At 39.7% G+C, this 21,637-nt stretch overlaps 1 protein-coding gene across 3 annotated transcripts in view; it reads left to right on the forward strand.

The window, feature by feature from the left end:
• The window catches only part of CCDC146 (coiled-coil domain containing 146), a 115,231-nt gene that overhangs the window by 16,995 nt on the left and 76,599 nt on the right, over positions 1-21,637 (forward strand). For all 3 annotated transcript variants that reach the window (XM_014850479.3, XM_014850483.3, XM_014850482.3), the window contains exon 2: positions 1,763-1,932. In XM_014850479.3, the coding sequence (XP_014705965.1) occupies positions 1,774-1,932 (159 nt within the window). In that variant the 5' untranslated portion in view covers positions 1,763-1,773. The remainder of the gene's footprint in view (positions 1-1,762; positions 1,933-21,637) is intronic.

Genomic DNA, 21,637 nt, shown 5'->3' on the forward strand with positions numbered 1-21,637 from the left:
AACCTAAAAATAGCATATGGTCTAATGTTGTGAAGGAAATATTTTTCTGGGATAGTCATTAACATTTGACATCCATGAAATGATTGAACATGCAAATTTTAGCTTATTAACAAACAAATCTGATATATAACTAAGCCATTTCCAGCTCCCTGAAAATGTAAACAATAAACTGTGATTACTAACCAAATGTAAAGTGTTGTGATACCTTAGTAGTGATCGGTTCTTTTTAAAAGTTGCTTTATGGCATTGAAAAAGGATGCATGTTAAAGGTGGTGAAATTCAAACGGTATCAGTGGCTATTAATATCACATGAAGAAAGACAGCCAGACATTTGGGGCCTCGTGGTGAAAGGACGTGCTGCCACCGATGAAGCTGTCTTGTAGAGTAGGCACAGTGCCTGTGTGGTACACGTCTGGGGCAGAGAACTGGGGATATGACTGCGGCAGAAAAATGGGAGCTGGAAGTCCAGAGGCATTATCACATTTAATCTGCATGTATTCTTTATGAAGCAGAAAAGTTAGTTACTGTTACTCCCGTTTTAGAGAGGAGGAAGAAGACAATGAATAAATGACACGCCTGTGGCCACTTGACTAATAAACTCAAGAACCAGAGCCTACCATGCCTTCTGGATTCATATTATAGAACATGCTTTCCATATTGAAAGAATGAGATCTCTGTTGTCAAGGAGCAGCTAATCTGATAAGACAGACATGAGAGATGATACATGTTCAGCAGAAGATCCAGACCTTAAAATTATTCAGTTGGAGATACCTACTTTGGCAAGAGATGAGTGCACATGTACTCTTCTGTTGAGTGCCGATTCATATATTACAGAGATCAAAAGAGCAAATAATTAAATGACGTTCTGTTGTGTAATGGAGGCCCCTTACCAGCTCTTTCTTGGAAGGGAAGCCACCCCAATGCCACCAATGTAGGCCAATAGAGACCTTGCAGGCCAAGATGCAGGTCATTTCAGAAACTGCTCTGGGTCCACTTGAATACATGAGCACATCAATGGCCAGTCCATAGGGCTGGCTTCATGGGTGTGTGACCTGTGCAGGCACACAACGGCCTGCTCTCAGAAGGGCCCTGCACTTGGTTAGTGCTCTGGTGTCACCATCTTGAAATTCTTAATAATTTTATTTTTGAGCTTGTGTTTTGTAAGTGCAGTCTGCTGGGACAATTGAGCATGCACATGAGCAGCAGAGATAGGCCAGGTGGCAGTGCGCACAAGCACAGGCCTGAGCTGTGACCACAGCAAGCAGTGTGGGTACTGAGCAATTAGCCTGATGACCTGGTGTGCAGGTACATGCCTCAGGCAGTATGGGGCACACAGGGTATTGGTTTTTATTTTTCCAAAAATAATTGAATTAACTTTGTGTTGTACTTCAAGGGTGAAGTTTATGCTTATTTACCCAATCAATGAATAGTAATTGAGTGCCTACTATAATGCTTAGTAAACAACATTAGGTTTCTACCCTCATAGAGCTTACATTCTAGTTATATAATTTTTCTCTAATTAATGTAACAATAGCCTGCTTTTAAAACTTAGAATTGTTGACTTGAGTGTAGCAATGGAGAGTATATTTACAACAAAGCAGTCTTTTATAATGACGTGATTATATCTAACTTTCCTGACCTATCGTTTCACTGGAGAATAACATTCCAGTTAAGTTTTTCTTGCTTCTGTGATTTTCCATTAATTTTACTTTATAAGTGAAGATATCCCTGAATAGCTGAATATGGAATCGTTTTATTTTAGAATTGTGAAAAATGGAAGACAGCACCACAGACACAGAACAAGAAGAGGGAGAGGAGAAAGATGAAAAGGATCAAGAACACCCCATTTATGCCATAGCGCCCACAATTAACATCCGAGATGAGCGGTTGGTTGATTTATCTACAACTCCAGCTTTCATTTGTCTGCATGAGGTATATTTCTCTTTATATATTACTATAGTGAGAACTGAATCATCATCTACTTAAAATGCAGATGAAGCTAATATCATTATCAAAATAATTTATGACATGTAACCTGTAGGCATGTACAGTTTGAAGCACTTTAAGGTAAAGTAGTCTCTACCTTCTCTTCCACGAGCTTATGTCATCCTGGACCAATGCAGTAGTGTAGGTTCTGATACTTTTATAGCATAATAAATCTTTGTGTATATGCAGTTAGTTAAGTACCTTCCATGAGTTGGTAAATGAAATAAAAGAGGAGATTGCTTTTGTTACTGAATATGCAACATTTCCTTCCATAAAATGAAGGTAAAAGATCTTGTCATACAATGATAGAAAGAATATACACTTACGCAGTGAAATGTAGTTGCTGCAGGAGGGCACTGAGATCCGCTGTTTCCCGTCAGCAGAGAAGCAAAGAGGGACATGTGATATATACGCTGATCATCTGGTTTTTAAAAAACAAGATGAATATTTAGGAAATACCCATATATGAGGAGAGGTTTGTTTTTTAAAAAAAAAACAAAACTGACCACATATGCAACTCCTACCCTGTCATGCTTGATTGCTGTACTCTAGAAAATGGTTTAGATGGCATTTGAATTCTGGACTACTAACTTTGTGTGAATATAACTGAATAAAACATCTAAGAAATTTGATAAATAGGCATAATAAAAATAAACTTAAAAAGTCTTAAGGCAAAAACAGAGTTTATTGAAAACCAAAAAGCAAAACCAAATCCTCCCCCTGCCAAATATTTTGTTGGTGTCAATATTTTGAGCAATTGCTGCAATTACTGTCGAGCTTTTATTTTGTATATGTATGTATATATATATAAAACATTGTGTCAGGAGCACTTGATGTCGAGTTGTCTCGTTGCTGGTGTTACTAACTTTGATCACCTGGCTGAGGTGGTAAATCCCTGGTTGGTCTCTGCTCTGTGAAGTTATTATTTTCTGTTTCAAATTAATAAGCACCTTATGGGGAGATACCCTGAGACTGTTTAACTCTTCTATTCCTCCTGAAATTTTCACCTACTAGTTTTGCATCTCTCGATGATTCTTGCCCAAATCAATTATTAGTATGACTCTTATCAAAAGGTGATTTTTCTAATTCCATCATTCCTTGTACATTTATTGGTTGGCTTCCTACTGTAAGGAAGAACTTTCTCTTCTTTTCTATCTATCTGTCTATCTATCTATCTATCTATCTATCTATCTATCTATCTATCGGTCTATCTAGGCTTATGAGTTCTTATTCTATTCAATGGGTTATGATTCACTACTTTCATTATTCATTTTGGTGCTTTAGTTGTCCCCGCTTTGGGTAGGGTACACCCTTCAAGAGGGCTCATTTGTCTTTTTGACATGCCCCTATGATTCTTTGTGTACTTCTTTACCTTCTGGCTTAAAAATATGTTCCAGGCTCATTTTGCATTTTCATTGCTCCATTCCTGGAACCAGCCATCTCTCAAAGGATCTCAAAGGTCCTTGGTTCCTTTTAGTGGAGAATGATATTTGAAGACTGAGATCTCAGTTCTGGGTATGCTCATTGCTACTGGTCTATCATTGCTTCCAAGTCCTCTCAGCAGACTCAGCTAGGAAATAGATGCAGCAATATATTTGTCCACATGAATTTATATCTCTTTCTATATATATCTTTATGTATTTGTAACCACGAGTTCATATCTCTAGTCTTAATATTTTTAAGTGGTCAGGGTTCTCTATTTCTGCTAAAATCCATTATATAGCCCAGTTTGCGGTAGGATTTCTACTTTTATACCACTACCTTTAATAATTCTATCAAATAAAAAATAAGGCTGAACTAGAGTTTATTTCTACCAAAGGTTATGCTAATAAGAAAATTATAGTCAAGCCACAGATAAAGAAGCACGAGAGTTTGTTTTGTAACGTCAAAGGAGAACTTAGGACAACTTCTGGTTATTGACCTTCAACGTAACAATTTATTAAATATTTCGAGAATCTGTCAATATACATGTGTGTACAAATTATGGTTATTAATCAACTATGACCAGCCCTTGATGAAGTGGATAGTGGCAAAGAACTGTCTTACCTACCCTTTGAATAGTGTAAAATCACTGAGTAAAATTGCTGTACTCTTCCTCAAGCCAGCAATATCTTGAAGAATGAATTATTAGCTTCAAACAACTTTATTTCCGTAATAAACACCACTGAGATTGTTTGTAATTGGTATCTATAGCTTTATTTTCTAATTCTTTTAGCATTCCTCTAAGATTTACGCATCTTACAGTTTTTTAGCCTATATTGTAGAAGCTGTCCTCCTTTAGGTGTCTAAATGGAAGCTGTGTCTGCCAAATAGCAAGAGTTCAGATGTCACCTGAAAGAAAGCGGTTAGAAATTCACTTCCAGGTCCAGATGTTTGGCATCACATTCAAAGAACCAGAAGCTGCTTGCAGCCTTCATTGTTATTAATGCTAGTCGCACAATTGGCCCAGCACTACTGAGTTGCAAAACATGGATGTCGTGCTCTCGTCTATTACTGGCTGCAGAATGTGTTCAGTGTGGTGTGCATGGCACTCTGCAATTTGGACCCAAACTATTTTTGAACCTAATAATTCACTTAGACCTTCTGTTGATCTGCTCTTTATGTTCTTCCCTTAGCAGGGACTCTCCTATATTCAGATGCCTAGGAAACCAGCACATATTCACAAAGCATGATACAAGGTCGTTGCTGTCAACAAATCTTCCTAATCGCATTGCTTCTTGAAAGTCTGTACCATTTGAGCTAACAAATCAAATAAACTTTTAGTATAGGCCACACTTTGCAACCCCTGCTTCTGTTCCTAACCTTTCAGAGTCTGGCTCAATTCCCATGTCCTTCGAGAAACTTTGAGCCACCAGCTCACGATGGTTTCTCCAACTTCTCAACTCTTAGAGCACTTGTAGGCTGTACCTGTCACTTGGAACTAGGTCATTAACAGCTATTTGTTGAATATCTTCTCATCATAAAATATTTTGCGTAGAAAATTTAGAATTCCCCACTGACGTTATGATCACATTAAGCAGTAAGACCTAACAAGGCAGGAACTATGCCGTGTTAATTCACACTTTGGATGGATATTCAAAGTAATGCTTGGTAACTAGGCCACGTGATTTTCATCAATGGACTGTGTGGGTTAATGGTGGACACTTGATCCTAACTCTGTCATCACTGCCTAACTGTGAGAACTGGCACTCCACGTACACTAATATTCAGTGTGCAATAACATTCACCGTGCAGCTCGGTGATTCTTTTACATGTGCCTGTGACCAACAGGTTCGGAACTGAGTTCATCATTCTTCTCCCTATCTTAATTCTCCTCCTGTATTCTCTTCGTCAGTTTGAGAGTTAATCTCCTTTAAATATCTCTTCTCCATTCCTGCCATATTCCTACCCAGATCAAGATAAATTTTCTGCAACCCAGATATCTCCCTTGAGACCTCCTAGTCTTTGCTCCCACCAAAGTTAACCACTAGTCTGCTTATTACTATATACTAGTTTTGCCTCTTCTTAAACATCATATAAATGGAATCATACAGTATGTTTTGCTTTGTGTCTGGCTTGTTTTGCTCATCATTGTATCTGTGAGATTCATTCATAACATTGTATATGGCATTAGTTCAATTATTTTTTATTGCTGTGAAGTATTCTATTGTATAAATATACCATAATTTGCTTGTATTCTCTTCTGTTTGGAGATTTGGGTTGTTTCCTGTTTGGGAAGTTTATGAATAAAGTTCCGTGATCATTCTTCTGCATGCCTTATACTTATGAATTCATTTCTCTTGGGTGTATGCCTAGGAGTGGGTTTACTGTGCCATAGTCTAGGTTTCTATTCAGCTTTAGTGGACACCTTCAAATGATTTTCCAAAGAGATTCATACACTCTGAGGATCGTAATAACCCTTTTCATCCAATACCACAGCAGTGTGTTGCTTTATTTGTATCCTATACAGCACTGGCTCAAGACCTTGCACACAGACAAGCAGTAAATATATAGTATAAAACAGCTTTGTTTTCCAAGTTCCTCATGTGGTTAAAAACAACATTCTTTCAACAAAGAGTTTGTGTACTTCTTTGTTCAAAGCATCGTGTTAGATGCTGTCACTCAGCCAAGCTTAATATAAGTTATAGCTTTCGTGGTATTCCCCAAGTTAGGCTTTCTACTTCTATCTGTACGTGGTTATGTAAAGTAGCACTGATTTATAAGTGTGACCTCAGGTGTCAGATGTCAGTGTGTCAGATGTTGAACTTTTCCAAGATTGGAAGCCATAAAACTATTCTTGTCTGAAGGCCAAGAGTCAAAATCAAAACATGAAATTATCTCGCCAGTTGTCTCCTCCTTTCTCTTCATTTCCTGAAAATAATTCTTGTGCCGGTCGTTGTTAAGTCTCTGATCTGACTTAGCCAAGGGGTGGAGCAAACGTAGCACAGGAGCATGTGGGAGGAAGCACTCAGGAAGTTAAAGTGTGAATCGGTGTAGAATACGAAATTCTGTAAAAGTAGAGTGTGGGAGTATGCAAGTATTGTGGGTGAGTAGACAAAGATGGATGTGCCTTGTTGCTATGTGACCTTTTCACAGAAACAGGTTATGTGCGAAACTATGAACTGTTGGACTTCCTACAAAATGTGCAATAAATATATTTGTGTCCAAGTTTTAGTTGCATGTCAGATTTGAAAAGAATCGAGACGTCACGAAGCATTTCAAGAGTATTGGGAGACATTACGTTTTCATCCATTTGACAGATATTAACTCAGCACCCGCTATGTGCCAGGCTCTGCGTTAGGAGATGTTTATTATCATTGTTATTAAAGCTACTGAAATCAAATTTATCCCTTCCACTCCTCCTTTGTTTTGAGCGCCTCATGTGTGCTGCTTAGCCCTAGACACCATGGGGCATTCGTAAGCATAAAGCATATAAAAGGTTACTATTCTGTAGAAGCTTAATTTGGGAAAAAGAAACTTGAAATGTTAAATATCACAAGAGGCAGTATGTGGTTGTGAATCTGGAAGGTGCTAACAGTATTATTAAAATTGAGTGGAAGTGGGGCTGGCCCAGTGGCCGAGTGGTTAAGTTCGCACACTCTACTGCAGGCGGCCCAGTGTTTCGTTGGTTCGAATCCTGGGTGCGGACATGGCACTGCTCATCAAACCATGCTGAGGCAGCGTCCCACATGCCACAACTAGAAGGACCCACAATGAAGAATATACAACTATGTACCGGGGGGCTTTGGGGAGAAAAAGGAAAAAATAAAATCTTTAAAAAAAAAAAATTGAGTGGAAGGAACAGTCACTGTGGGATGAGATGATCTGGAAAAAACTTTTTGGAGGCAGTAGTATGTGAGAGGGGATATTCATCCCCATCCATGCCATCCACTGTGGACCTACTTTTCTATCCTTCAGCTTTGCCCACATGCCTTGCCCACATTCCAAGTATGTGCACATAGTTGGAATAGCTTCACCTCGGTGACCCCAAGGTACCTCAAAATAAACATGCTCAGAAATAAATTCGTTATTCTCCTATAGTCTGTCAGTTGGTTCTGTCTCTTGAATATCTGTGAATTTGTCTCTTTTCCATTCCTGCCATATCACCAATTAGAATGCCATTTCAGTGATCAAGATAAGATGCGAAGAGAGACAACCAACGCAGGGGCAATGAGAAAAGAGAATACATGTAGGAAAGATATTAAGGAAGTATAAAATGCTGACTTAGTGTCTGAATGGGTGGAGGCGTGGCAGTGAGGGAGAGGAGAGTCTAAATTGATGCTTGGGTCTCTGATTTAGAAAAGTGGCTGCATCATGGTACTGTAAGTGACAGAGAATTCAGAAGAAGCAGTGGGTCTGAGGGGAAGGTCCAGCATGTGGATCTTGAGCTTACGGGGAAGTCCCTGGGCTGGAGGTATAGACACAGCAGGTTCCTGATAGATTCAGATCACTTTCTGAAAGGGTTGCCAATCGCCTCATGTATATTTAACAGCTCAGTCTACCACTGTGTATTTATAAAAAGATGTTGCCATCGTTTGCCTAATTCCCTACTTTGAAAATTATTTCTTTTGCTGGGATATTCACAGGTTCAAAAGATAATTATTTTTTATACATTTTGTTCTCTTGAGGCTGGTAACATTAAATAAATTCTGAAATTTTTAATAAAAATTTTAAATCAATTACAGAAAATATTGGTGATTTTCTCATGCTACTAAAACTTCCTTCATTTTCTAGGCTGGACCTTCTATAGAGTTCCTGATGAGTTTCTTGAGATAATCCCTAATGAAATTTAGAATGTTTTTAAAGAATGAAAACGTTTTCTGTTTCTTTCATACATGAATTAATTAATCAAGTAACTGGTTACAAAGATGAAAATGTAAGATCCCCACCTTCAAGGAGCTTACAGTCAATGTGGTTTCAAGCATGTAATTTAATTCTGATAGTGAATCCATGAGGAATAGGAATTTTGCGATATGGTTCTTTCCATCTTAAAGATTCTGAAAGATTGAGAGAGGCTCTAGGTTGCTCATCTGGGCAGATACAGAGCCAGGCATGGAACCCAGTCTCCTGTCTCCTACCTTAGCACGTGTTTTACCTGACATTATTCACTTGTCATTCACACCTTTAAACACTACTATTTTAGGATTTTACAAATTGATTTTTTAAGTAAACTGTATATTAAAAGAGAAAAATAAAGATAAATATTTAACTCTCTAAATATTTCTCTGTAGTTTCCCTATCCTTTTCTTAGTTATCACATCTCACTAATAGCTGTACTTAGAGGATCTGCGTTAAAAATCTACTAAACTTCTTTGTACGGTCTTTCTACAAGTCTTGCTATTGTTGGCATGTTTTCACTTTTCCATCAGACTTCCAGGCAGCCTTGCAAGAATAATGTTTCAAGATTTTGTTTGGCTTTCAAGAAACTTTAAACAGACTGATAATTTTTTAAACAACACAGATAGGTTCCATTTTTCCCATTAAGTTTTTTCTTTCACTCTGACAATAAGGTGGAAGTATAAAAATCTTTCCATTATGGACAAAGCCCTTGGCACGTGCCTGGAATGTACTTAAACAAGTTTGGGGTATCGACATGCTTCATATCTGTTTAGAAAGATTAAAGATATTATATTAGGCTTATAAGAATACAAGCCATGTTCCACTTTGCAAAGTAGATTAACACCCCTAAATTCAATCAGTAAAAGTACACACTGCAGAAGAGTTCAGGGGAAGAAGAAAGAAGGTCCCATGTTAGGGTATCCACACACTGGTGCCTTCAAAAGGAAAAACCTGATGGTTGATTCTGGCTGGTAACCTGGGGTGTTGTCAGAAAACTCTGCTGTCCAAACAGGCTGTGGTCAGTGGCAAGTGGGAGTCAGAAGAGTGTTGAAAATTGGAAACAGAGAGGAATTGGTGGTTTTTCTACCTCCTGTCTGTGAGATTATCGACCTCATGCCAGACTCATGGGAAGGAGCTGGGGGAAAATGGGGCAGCAGCCCTCCCCTTGGCAGCTCATCTGTCCCCTCATCTGTGTGGTTAATTTTCCTCGATCTTGCTTTCTCTTTTTCACTTCCTTTACTGATGTATTGAGGACCTAGTTTGCGTATGTGTGTGTGCCTCTGTGTGCGTGGTTTTTTAAAAATGTTTATTCTATTCGCTCTTTTATTTTATTTGTTTATTGCTGAGGAAGATTCGCCCTGAGCTGACATCTGTGCCAGTCTTCCTCTATTTTGTATATGGGTCACTGCCACAGCGTGGCTGCTGATGAATAGTGTAGGTCTGCACCTGGGAACCGAACCTGGGCCACCGAAGAAGAGCATACTAAACTTAACCACTAGGCCAAGGGGCCAGCCCTGCTATGTTTATTTTTCATTATATATTTAATAAAGTTTTAATTACCTCTTTATTCTTCATTTATTCTTTAGCTACTGTTGTAGCAAGTTGATTAAATATTAAAAATAATAATCTAAACTCAGATACTATTTTTTTAATAGTCACTATGAACAGATAGTGCTTTGTAAAATTAAGATTAAGAGAAATACTTAATGGTATTGTTTTCTCCTTTGAGAAAGAAAGTTCTTGAGAGAGAAAGAAAGTTGGCTTTTGAAAGCTTGTGGCTCTGAGTAGACAGTGTGCATCTTGAGAAACATAGTACCTTTAGTAATCCAAGAACTATTTGAATGTATTAGGCACTAAAGATAGAAGCTTAAGAATTAAAATAAATAATGCCTTTTTCAATTAAAATCTATTATATATAGGTGGATGGGGGAAGGTACTCTTGTCTGTTGGGTAGATTCTTTGGGGAATAAAGCAGAATGGAGTAGGATTGGAAATTTGGGTATCCAGTAACTGGATTCACAGTAACATCAGTAAATGAGTCAGCAGTAGTGAACACTGGAAAAGTCAGCTAGAACAAGGCAATCATTATAGTTTTCATTAGGCAAGCAAGATGAGGGTCTCAATGGTCAAGTAGTGATATACAGGCCAGACTAGGGAGTTAGAGAAGAGTATCAGAGAGCCAGATAATAAAGTTTTTTCAGCCAGGAGGTTAGGTTTTTTAAAATTTTAAACTATTTTTTAATACGTAAAATATGCCATAGTACAAAAGTCAAAAGGCAGAGAATAGAACACAGTGAAAAGTAAGCCAGCCTCTCACCCCATCTCACAATCTGCAGTTTCCCTCCCCAGAGACAACCCTTATTAACAGTCTCTTAGACATAGCCTTACAGAAGTCTCTGCACAAACAAGCAAGTGGTAGTGTAATATACATACTTGCTTTTTTTATGCATGTATACAATTTCTGTATTCTTTTTAATGTTTGCATAGTATTTCAGTACATGGATGGAGCATATTATGAGACATTTAGGTCATTTCCAATCTTCTATTACGGACAATGACAGAGTCAGTGACCTTATGCATGCATCATTGTACACTGGAATAATGTTAAAACAACAAATTCCTAGTAGTGGGATTACTGGATCAATGAGTTTGCTCACTTAAAAAATTTCAATTGTAGAAAAATACGCTTAACAAAAAATATGCCATCTTAGTCATTTTTAAGTGTACAGTTCAGTGGTGTGAAGTATAGTCATGTTGCTGTGCAATCCATCTCCAAAACTTTTTCATCTTGCAAAACTGAAATTCTGTCCCCTTAAACAACAACTCTCCATTCCCCCTCCCCCCAGCTCCTGGCAACCACCATTCTACTTTCTGTCTCTATGAATTTGACTACTCTAGGGACCTCAGAGAAGTGGAATCTTACAGTTTTTGTCTTTTTGTGATTGACTTATTTTACTTAGCATAATGCCTTCACGATTCATCCATGCTGTAGCATGTGACAGCATCTCCTTCCTTTTTAAGATGGAATAATATCTCATTGCATGTATACACCACATTTGGTTTATCCATTCATCCATTGATGGACCCCTGGTTGCTTCTACCTCTTGGCTGTTATGAATAATGCTGCTATGAACATGGTGTACAAATATCTCTTCGAGATCCTACTTTCAATTCTTTTGAATATATACTCAAAAGTAGAATTGCCGGATCAAGTTTGTGTATTTTAAAATTTTGTTTTTATTGCCAAAGTTCTCTCCATAGAGGTTGTAATAGCTTATGTTCCCACCAACAATAAATGAATGTCTCTCTTCTCACACCAGTACTGTGTGCTGTCTAACTTTTGGACCTTTGTCATGGTGGTCGGGGGAAAAATGTTATCATAGTCTTTATTTACATTTATCTTCAAATGAGTGGAGTAGAGCTTTTTTCATATGTTTAAGTCTTTTAAAATATAGTAAGTTAGTAGAAAATGTAAGTTATAGGAAGGCCAACATATCAGGAGACAATTGCCATTGAAATGATAGTTTATGGCTCACAGTTCCTAAAACAGGAGAGTGTGGGGACCTGGAATTGGCCACCCCAAGATATGTCTCTTTGGCATGAGGATTATTTGGGGCTGGTTACTTTTAATAAACTGCAGATAGGAAAGCAACTGCGGGGTGGAACTTGCTTGCCCTTTGTTAGGAGACATTTACATTGTAAAGGAAATCTCCATCTGTAAAGGTGCCTCCCTCTCTGTACCAGGAAAAAGAGGGGGATGACCTTATCTCTAGAAACTCTTAATCAATGCCAAAGGCAAGGACTTAAATCTGCATTTGTTTACTGTACTTGTGTGGTAATCTCCCAAGATCGATTCCCCCTCCACCCCCAACATCCTCCTTTGTCGTTAGCTGAAGATGATATTTAAGGTGGGGGCTTCAGCCATTTTGGCGAGTTGCTTAGCTTGCCTTCACCTCTCCCATGTATACATGTTATAAAGCTTTGTTTAATTTTCTCCTGCTATTCTGTCTCATGTGAATTTAATTTGTTCTCCAGCCAGACGAACCCAGAGAGGGTAGAGGAAATGTCTTCCTCCCCTACAGGAGCATGCCGTGCTATGGAGGGGGTCACCTGAGGAAGCACCAGGGCTGGTGAGAAGGCAAAGGGAGAAGGAGGAACTGTGGGCAAGAGCGTTTATGGTGGTTTCCCCGGGGAGAAATGGGTGAGGCAGGGTAGCAGGCCCAGGATTAGCTCTGGGTCTTAGAAGATGTTTGGCACCTGGTGTTGGGATGATTAGGGCAGTTGTACAGTGGCCTGAGGGTGAGAGCTTGATAAAGGAGATAGTCTAGGGTGTGGTGTCTGGATTGGTTTGTTTCCGTTTGGAAAATGTGCCCGCACAAGGAGGACTCCCCTCAGTGCTGTTGCGGGGAGGGAGGCAATGAGGGAGGCAGGAAGCCTGGGCAAGGTGACTCAGGCGTATTATCAGGCTGTCTCAAACAAGGCGTGCCTGGCGTGGGCATGGAGGGCAGACCTTAGAGCATCAGCTTTACAGAAGCGAGAAGCATGACTAATCCAAAGAGCCATTTGTACTTCCTCTTTTGTGAATTCTGTTCACATCATTTTTTCCATTTTTTTGTTGTGTAGTTTTTTTCTTTTGAGTCATAGAAACTCTTTATACATTTAGAAAGTAAGCCTTTCTGTGTAATATGCATTGCAAAAATCTTTCCCTCAGTTTGTTGGATTTCTTTTGAGTTTGCGTAAGGCGTTTTTCTCCATGTGGAAATTTATTTTTGTACATGCTTAAACTTATTGATCGTTCCTTTCACAACCTTGCGATTTTGTGTCCTACTTAAGAAGACCTTTGTTACTCTGAGATCATAAATGGTCTCCTGTGTTTTCTCCTAGTACATTGACAGTTTGAGTCATTATATTTTAACCTTTGTTCCATCTGGCATGTATGTTGGTGTAAGCGGAAACAGAAAGGAGATGCCAGCAACAAGCTTAGAACCTAATGCCAAATCCATTATCTTCTGATGCAAAAGTTCTTTTCATATTTCCAGCCCATACATCCCCAGGTGGAGGCAAGCAGGAATACCTGGGTGGCATCAAGGGCAATGAAATAAGTGGGTATAAGAATTACTGGACCTCGACCTCAGATTAAGAAGATAGGAATTTTGCTGTCTGTAAAGCCTACATCTAAGAATAAACAGGCTGAAAATATCTTAAATCTTAATGGTTTGGAAAGAAAATCTCTGATTGGTGGGGCAGGGAGTGGTTCAGTCAAAATGGGTCTTTGTTCTAGCTCCACATGTAGCAGTCATGCAGCCGTCAGCAAGTTATTTACATTCTCTGAGCCGCACTTGACGCTAATGGTACCTTTCTCAGCTTACCATCCTTCAGGGGCACCTTACTGCCTACCATGGTGGTTTTCACCCTCTTTTTAAACGGCTTTTATCGCTTTTTTCCAGTGGAAATCTTACACAGAAGGGCAATATGTGAAAGGGATTTGGATGTGGTGGATGTAGAGGTGAAGGATGCAGAGGTGAAGGTCCTTTGTTCTCCCAGCTTCACATCTGCTGTCACCACCAGCACCACTGCCCCAAGCCCCCTGAGGAACTGCTGGGGAAACCCTATGCTCTCAACAGATAGTTTGTGAACTGAATAAAACTGAGCCGTCTCTCTCCCACCTTAAAACCCGTCTCACCACAGCCAAACAGAAACACAGATCTGCCTCCAGACATGCTTGGAAGGCAATGTGACTGTACTGAAAGGTGCTTCAGGAACACAGGAGGGAGTTCCGCAACACATCATGCAGCAAAACTTCCCCAAATTCCTCATCACAGCAGATGCCTCTCTCATACCACCCCTCCCCGCTCCTCCTTAAACACTCCTCCAGAAATTTGTGCCCCCACCCCAGGCTGACTTTTTCCCACTCTGTATCTCCACCCATCTTCTCCTTGATATCGCTGGATTGTTTTGTAAAACAGGCTTCAGAGTTCCTTCCAGTTTTCCTTCCCACCCAGTATCCGTCATCACCTCACAGCCCAGGCACAGAACTGAGCAATCAATAAGCAGCCAGGGGAGATTGTAGATATGAGGTTTGATTTTTTTTCTCACCCATTATAAGGATTAAGTGTCACCTCCTTGACCTTACAGTCAAATGCATCTACAGTCTGATCCACCATTCCTTTCTTCCTTTTGTTGCTGTCCCCTGCCACATACCCCATGCTCCAGCCAAACCAGACGTATTGTTGTTTCCCTAACTAGTTCCTGATTTTCCGACCTGCTGACGCCTTCGCTCATCCTACACCCTGCCCAGGAGTGCTCTCCTCCCCATCCTGTGCTTCAGAATTCTACCCATCTTTCAAGGACAGCTCAGATCCCACCTTTTTCTTGAAGCATCTCACTTCCTGACAAAGTGCTGTCACTTCTGTTGTTGTACCCTTTCTGCATGGTGCTTGTGTAACCACAGGCCCTCTGGGGCCAGTTCAACTGACCCCATGGTTTATCCACAGATTGATTAAGAATTGTCTTTCAGGGGTTGGCCCCATGCCTGAGTGGTTAGGTTTGCGTGCTCTGCTTCGACAGCCCAGGGTTTCACCAGTTTGGATCCTGGGCGCGGACACAGCACCACTCATCAAGCCATGCTGAGGCGGTGTCCCACATGCCACAACCAGAAAGACCTACAACTAGAATATACAACTACTTACCAAGGGGATCTGGGGAGACGAAGAAGAAAAGAAGGAAGATTTGCAACAGATGCTAGCTCAGGTGACAATCTTTTAAAAGAAATAAAAAGAAGAAAAAAAAAAAGAATTGTCTTTCAGAAAATTTGCAAAGTCGCGTAGCCAGAGCACGTGCTGAAGAAGAAATCTTGACATGAAATGATTGTGGAACCAAAGATTCTCCCCCCCACGGAACCAAAGGACCAGGACCTGACCGGAACTTAAAAGCCGGACTCTTCTCAGAAGCAAGAGGTCTGTCATCCAGGAAGATCCGGTGTTAAAATTCCGTCCCCACCTCACCATAAATGTTTAGAACCTCATCATAAATGTTTAGAACCTTGCCATAAATGCTGGAAACCCACCAATTAAAACCTGTCCCACCAGCATTTCCTCATGCCAGCCTGTTCTCCCTAACCTCGTAAATTGCACCCCAGATCCTGAGTTGGAGAGTCAGATCTGAGGACACACGCCCCCATCTCCCTGTGGATCCATCTCACAGAATAAAACTGATGTCATTGGTTAATTGGCGTATTTATGCACATTGGGTAGGACAACCCCATTTTTGTGCAGTAACACTTGCACTTACCTTGTGCCACTTATTATTTTCTTTCCTGTTTTTTAAGCTAATCTATAGTGGCTTTAGGAACTTTGAAAGCAGGAAGCCTACGCTATTCTTCTTGATATTCCGTGCAAACCATCAGTTAGCTCACTGTCGTGCACGTTACCATGCCCTTTTCAATGGGATGAATGTACACAGTGATTAGTAACGCCGCCACCAACATAATCACACTGCTGAATCACTATTTTATAAGGCACGCTTAAAGAGGAGAAATTTCTTACAAGTTTCCCAATTCATTTTCCGCATCAAGTCCACCTAAATTCTCAGAGATTTAAATGCTTAGAAATATCATACCAAGTTAGAACCATCATGCCTCTATTCCGGTTTTATTTTTGCTAGCTGAGCCCCCAAAGGGATATGCAATGGGGAGGCAATGATTTTCAAATATTTTTTGGAAACAAAACCTTTTCTTTAAGTGAAATTGAAGGGAGCCCCAAGATCTAAATAAAAGCAGAACTATTCTAGGTGAACAGTGTTTCACCATCATACATTTTCCTGGCTTCTTCCCCTACCCTGCTTCCTTGGCATTCGTGAAGTATGTCTGCAAAACCTGAGGGTCGCTGGGGACACAGTTTGAGAACCTCTACTCTAGAAGTTTAGCATGTTAAATATCAACCCACATTCATCATAAAAGTATTGGTCATCTTGTCCAACTTCCATAATTACCCGTGTCATCAGAGCCTCTCTAGACTTTTTATCATTGGCTTGATCAGATAAAGACAAAAATTTTACTTGAAATAAGCTAGAAATAAAAAAAGTAGCCATCACCAACACCATTCATTTGTAAATAATATTCACATTTTAAAAGAATTATTTTATGCAACAAATGAAATTGAGAACTTTGGCATTTACATGAGAAATCATTCAGCTTCCAAAGAACTTACAAAGTGCTTTGTACTTAAGCAGAATGTTTTCATCAGTGAATTCTGCCATGTAACCATGGGAGTAAAATAGTGTTTGGAGAGCATAGAAACTTGTATGCCTTTCCTGTCAGAGTTGTTATAAACTCTGACTTAGCTGCTGGAAGAAAATAATTTTTTAACCACTAGGTTAAGTAGGGACATTAATGTACTTGAAAATATATTCATTTTTGAAATATCTCCTGTTAACAGAATGTTATGTAATTGATTTGCTAAGACTCAAAAAGAGATGTTTCACTCTAAACTGAGATTTAATTGGAATCATTTTCCACTTTATAGTGGGAAGTCACACAAAGTCAGAGCGGTGGTGATGTGGAGCTTTTCTTTGTGTCACTTTCATCATGGGATTACCATAGGTAATTTTATTGGGGAAAATTAGTCCATTTCATGAGAAATACGCCCAAAAAGTCAAGAAAACCAAAAATGAACAATGGTCCACACATGATAAACAGCTTGTAGATAACAGTGGTTGGTTGGTTTTTTCAGGGAAGGTTTTAATGAGCGTAAAACATTACTCCTTAATGCAGTATTAGTCATAGCAAGCAGAGATAACATTAGAAATGCTCCTAGGAAATGTCCAGCACATGGTTGGCACTCAGAAAGTAACAGCTGCTTATCATTATTAATATTTAGAAGCAAGAATCTCTAAACAAAAATTAAAATAGGTTACTTAGATTAACTGAAAAAAAACCCGTGATACTGACATTACTGAGTGAGAAATAAATGTAAGCAAATAATTTTGTGGGCCCTTTTTGATAAACTTTCACAGCATAAGCACAAATTATCTGCTTCTTGTAGAAGATGAGACAGGCAATTTCCAGAGATAGAAACTGAACAAGTTTCCAGATTCTGCGTGATCCCAAATATGCTGAACTTTTGTATGAGACCTTTTGTGATAGAGAAGCAACTTGTCTTAAACAGTATCATCCTTAATTACTCACAGAAACTCTTGAATGCAGAGATTCAACTCAGATTTGGAGAGTTTAAGAAGTTATTATTTGGAAAAAATCCTATTCAAAATACTTTGATAAGCATATATTACCATGCTATACCAACAGAGTAGGCAAATGATAAATATTTATTGGATTAAAATAATAAATATAAAATGCAATATCAGTTATTTTAAGGGGCCAAGACAAAAAAGGCTATTTAATTTAAAACATTTTTTTTTGCCTTCAAAAGAAGAGTATATATTTTCAGAGGTATAGTGTAGATTTCCTTCTAAAAATGGCTAATAAAATAATACAGATCTTTTTGAGAGACCATCTGATGTCTAGGAAGATCCTGATCACATTAGCTAGATCATAGTTTTAATTTTGATTTACCCCTGGGACTTTAGGTGAGCCACGGTGCAGAGGCAGAACTGAATATGAGCATGAGGACAGTAGGCTGCTGACCTGACAGAGAAGTTGTCCAGGAGTAGAAAGCAAAGTGGTAGGAGGCATGCTGTGGGGTTGTGAAGGAGACGAGAGGTGCTTAAGGAACAGTTCAAAGAAAAACAGCAGTATTAATAGCATAGAGTATGCCACAGGGGATTTCAAGAAACTAAAGTTCTATTTATGGCAATCTATTTTATAAAACATTGCTTAAAATAAGCTAGCTATTGGCCCATGGTGATTTTTGTTGTATTAACCTTTCACTACATGTAAGAGCTGCGTATCTATTTTCTTTCAATGGGCAGACTTTGTTTGTGTATTACAGCATATGTATTACCAATAGCACACATAAGCACGTATGTGTATCCTATAAGTACATGTGTCATGTGTGTGCGTGTATACCACAAAGGAAACCTACCCATGTGCAGAGGACCCACTCATTTCCGCCTGCCACTGGACCCAACATTAAGTGAAAACTGCCAGTCAGATTCAAGTATACCCATTCCAGCCATTTGAAAGCTGTCAGAAATAAAAGATTTAGGTTACCTCTAACTTGAATAACTTCAAAAATATTTGTGAAAGAAACAAGTTTTAAGTTCATTAATGTCTCTAGAATAAAGAGGAAAGCAGTAAAACTAGTCTCTGCTTGACTAAAGGTTTATTATCATAGCAAACTAGTACCCTAATGATTTCAAATGACCATACATGCTTCCTCAAATTTGGGCAGTGTGCTGTTAACAAATGAGAATTTTTTTGGTCTGTGGCCTAGTTTATATTTCTTTTACTATCTGCATATGTACACACACATAACACTCACACACATACACACACTGTATCCTGCATGACAACACTCCAACCTCATAGGTGCTGTCTCCCAGAAGATGCAATATCTGAGGCTTCAATAGGTCATCGGCTCCCCTCTTCACTGTGAAGTGACTTCCTAAGTCCAGAGCAATGATTTGTGGATTACCGTAATGGCTTTTAAGACATCTACTAACTCAACAAAATACTGTTGCTGGCAGAAGCAAGGAAAAAGCAAATCCAAATCTAAAAGAATCTAGAGAAAGTATCTGTTCCAGTGAGAATAAATCTCTGCCCTCTCCATAAGGAATTAGTCCTGGGACCTTTCGAATGGCACAGTTACAGGGTGGAAACTGTGCTGACTCCTCCTTAGCTCCAGCTCCTTCTGTGAAAGTCTTTGCTCCATATGCTGCACACTTATTTAGGAGGTTATCTCATCTGGTCCTATGGATTTGTTACCATCTATATTCTAGCAACTCTCAAATGTATTTCTAAACCCTAGATGTCTTCCCTGAATGTCACACTAAGATTCAGATGTCATCCACTTGGATGTCTAATAGATATCTGAACTTATAGTATTCAAAGCTGCTCACCCCAGCCCTTACCCGGCCCCACACACACTTTCCAGACGGGCTCCCCCCAGAGTCCTCCCCATCGCAGTTCACGGCCACTCTATCAGTCAAAGTTGCTTAGGCTAAAATCCTGTCATTTTCTGTGACACTTCTAATCTTTTCACTATCCACCCCTGATCTTTGATCAGCGAATTTCGTCAGCTCTACCTTAAAGGTGTACTTTACTGCAACCACCACAGTGCATGCTTTCATCATCTCTCTCCAAGATTAGTGCAAACACTGTCAAACCAGTGTGCATGCTTCCATCCATCTTTGTCTCCGGGCAGTCTATGCCCCACTCAACAACAAAGAGTGATTCTTTAAAAACCGGATCAGATCACGTATCTCCTGATCAGAACCATTATGGCTCTTACCTACTCAGGCGAAATCCTTACCATGACTTACAGGTCCAGATGATCTGGCAGCCCCCTGCCCCCATCCCTTGTTCAACCCCAACTCCCAAAGCGCTCTCTGATCTCATCTCTTAAACCCCCTCCCCCGAGACTGTCTGCTTTTCCTGCACTGGCCTCCTTGCTGACCCTAAATCATGCCAAGCCTTTGATCCGCCCTTTGCTTGGAACAAGCTTCTCCCAGATTGCTGCCTGGCTCATTCTCTCATCTTTTTGGATTTTTTCCAAATGTCACCTCCTCAGAGAGGTCTCCCCAGACCTCCAGCACCCCCTCCTCTGGTACTCCTTATCTCCCTCACCCTGTTTAATTTTAGTGGCATTTATCATACGTTGTTTATTTATTCATCTCCTCTGATAAAATATAAACTTCCTGAGTGTAGGGTTTTGTGTCTTTTGGCCACTAATATACCTCTGGCCTCCTAGAGGCCTGCCTGGCACATGGAACACACTCAATAAACGCTTGTTGAATGAATTACAAGCAAATCCACTCTGACATTTCTATCTCCATAAGTCTTTTAGGTCCATGACATTTCTGGCTTCTCAACTTTAATTAGCATGGACTGCTGTTGAAGTTAGGTTTGTGTTAACTAATCGAGCAAACTATTAGAACCAAATTCATCTGTTCAAGCTAGCCCATTGAATCCAGAATTCCTGTTAAATATACCTATATCAATAAATTCAGTCATAAATACAATTCTGTTTTTCCTTCCTTGGTCAAGCAACCTCAAAATCTGCCTCCACATATATTCCCCAGCTTTTTGTTGATATAAGGTAGCAAAGTCGTGCAAAGTCTTCTCCTCTACTTTGACTTTGTAATTGACATTAGGACATGCCCTGGAGATGCTAAGGAGTGGGATGAAGGAGCCTAAAGGAGAATTAAGATCCCTCCCTCGGGAGAGAAAGCAACTGCGTCTTCCAACAAGAAGAGACTCATCAAACGTGGGGAGGGACCACTTTAAGGAGCAGGGGAGGCTCAGTCACATTTGGGAATTCCGGGGAATCTGAGTTCTCCAAGTCTGCCCAATTTCCCTTGTTTGAATTCTTACTTCCAACTTTTTCCAATCAATAAAAGAAAGAAACCTGGAAAGACTATGATTCAGCGGATGTTGCAACTTGGCAATGCACAGAATGTAATTGATTTGGATTCAGCCAACTCCGCCTGTTACCTCTGGGGAGAGGGATGAGATTGGAAGCGAAGCTGGTTTGCAGAGATGTTTTAGTCTAATCAGTAAATTTTTTAAAAATTAAAGCATTCATGAATATTTTATGATTAAAATTAATTTCAAAATTACGATAGAGTATAAGAAGTATGAAAAATTCTTCTTTTCTTTAGGAACTCAGCCAGGTAGAACAGGCCTGTGCCCTTCAGCCCAGTGCAGCTGTACCCCTCTGCCTGGCATGTCCCTGGGGTGTGTTCCCAGAGCCCCTTCTAAAAGTTTGCCACTATTCTGTACCCAGTTCTACAGTACGTCTCAAATTTCCTTTACATCCTAGCCAGACAGATTGATTTCAGGGTAGAACCTAGACAATTATTAAATAATGTAATATATAATAAGGTATATATATTGATAGCGTAGGATCAAAGAGGAGAGGTACTAAACCCCTCCTGATGTCATCAGGGAAGTCTACCCAGAAGAGATAACTGGGGAGGGGGAGGGGGAGGAGGCTACTACTAATAATGCCTATGTTTGTTCCAGGTACTTTACGTGTTATCTCATTTAATCCCCTCAATAGCTCTATCAGGCAAATTCTATTGTTATCCCTATTTTATAACTGAAGGAACCAATGAACAGTAAGATTAAGCGACTTGCCCATGATTACACAGCTTGTGATGGTGGAGCTGAAATTCAAACCTAGCAAATCTGTCTCCGACTCCCTGCTCTTATCATGGG

This window comes from Equus asinus, chromosome 1, assembly GCF_041296235.1.
Source record: "Equus asinus isolate D_3611 breed Donkey chromosome 1, EquAss-T2T_v2, whole genome shotgun sequence".
Lineage (NCBI taxonomy): Eukaryota > Metazoa > Chordata > Mammalia > Perissodactyla > Equidae > Equus > Equus asinus.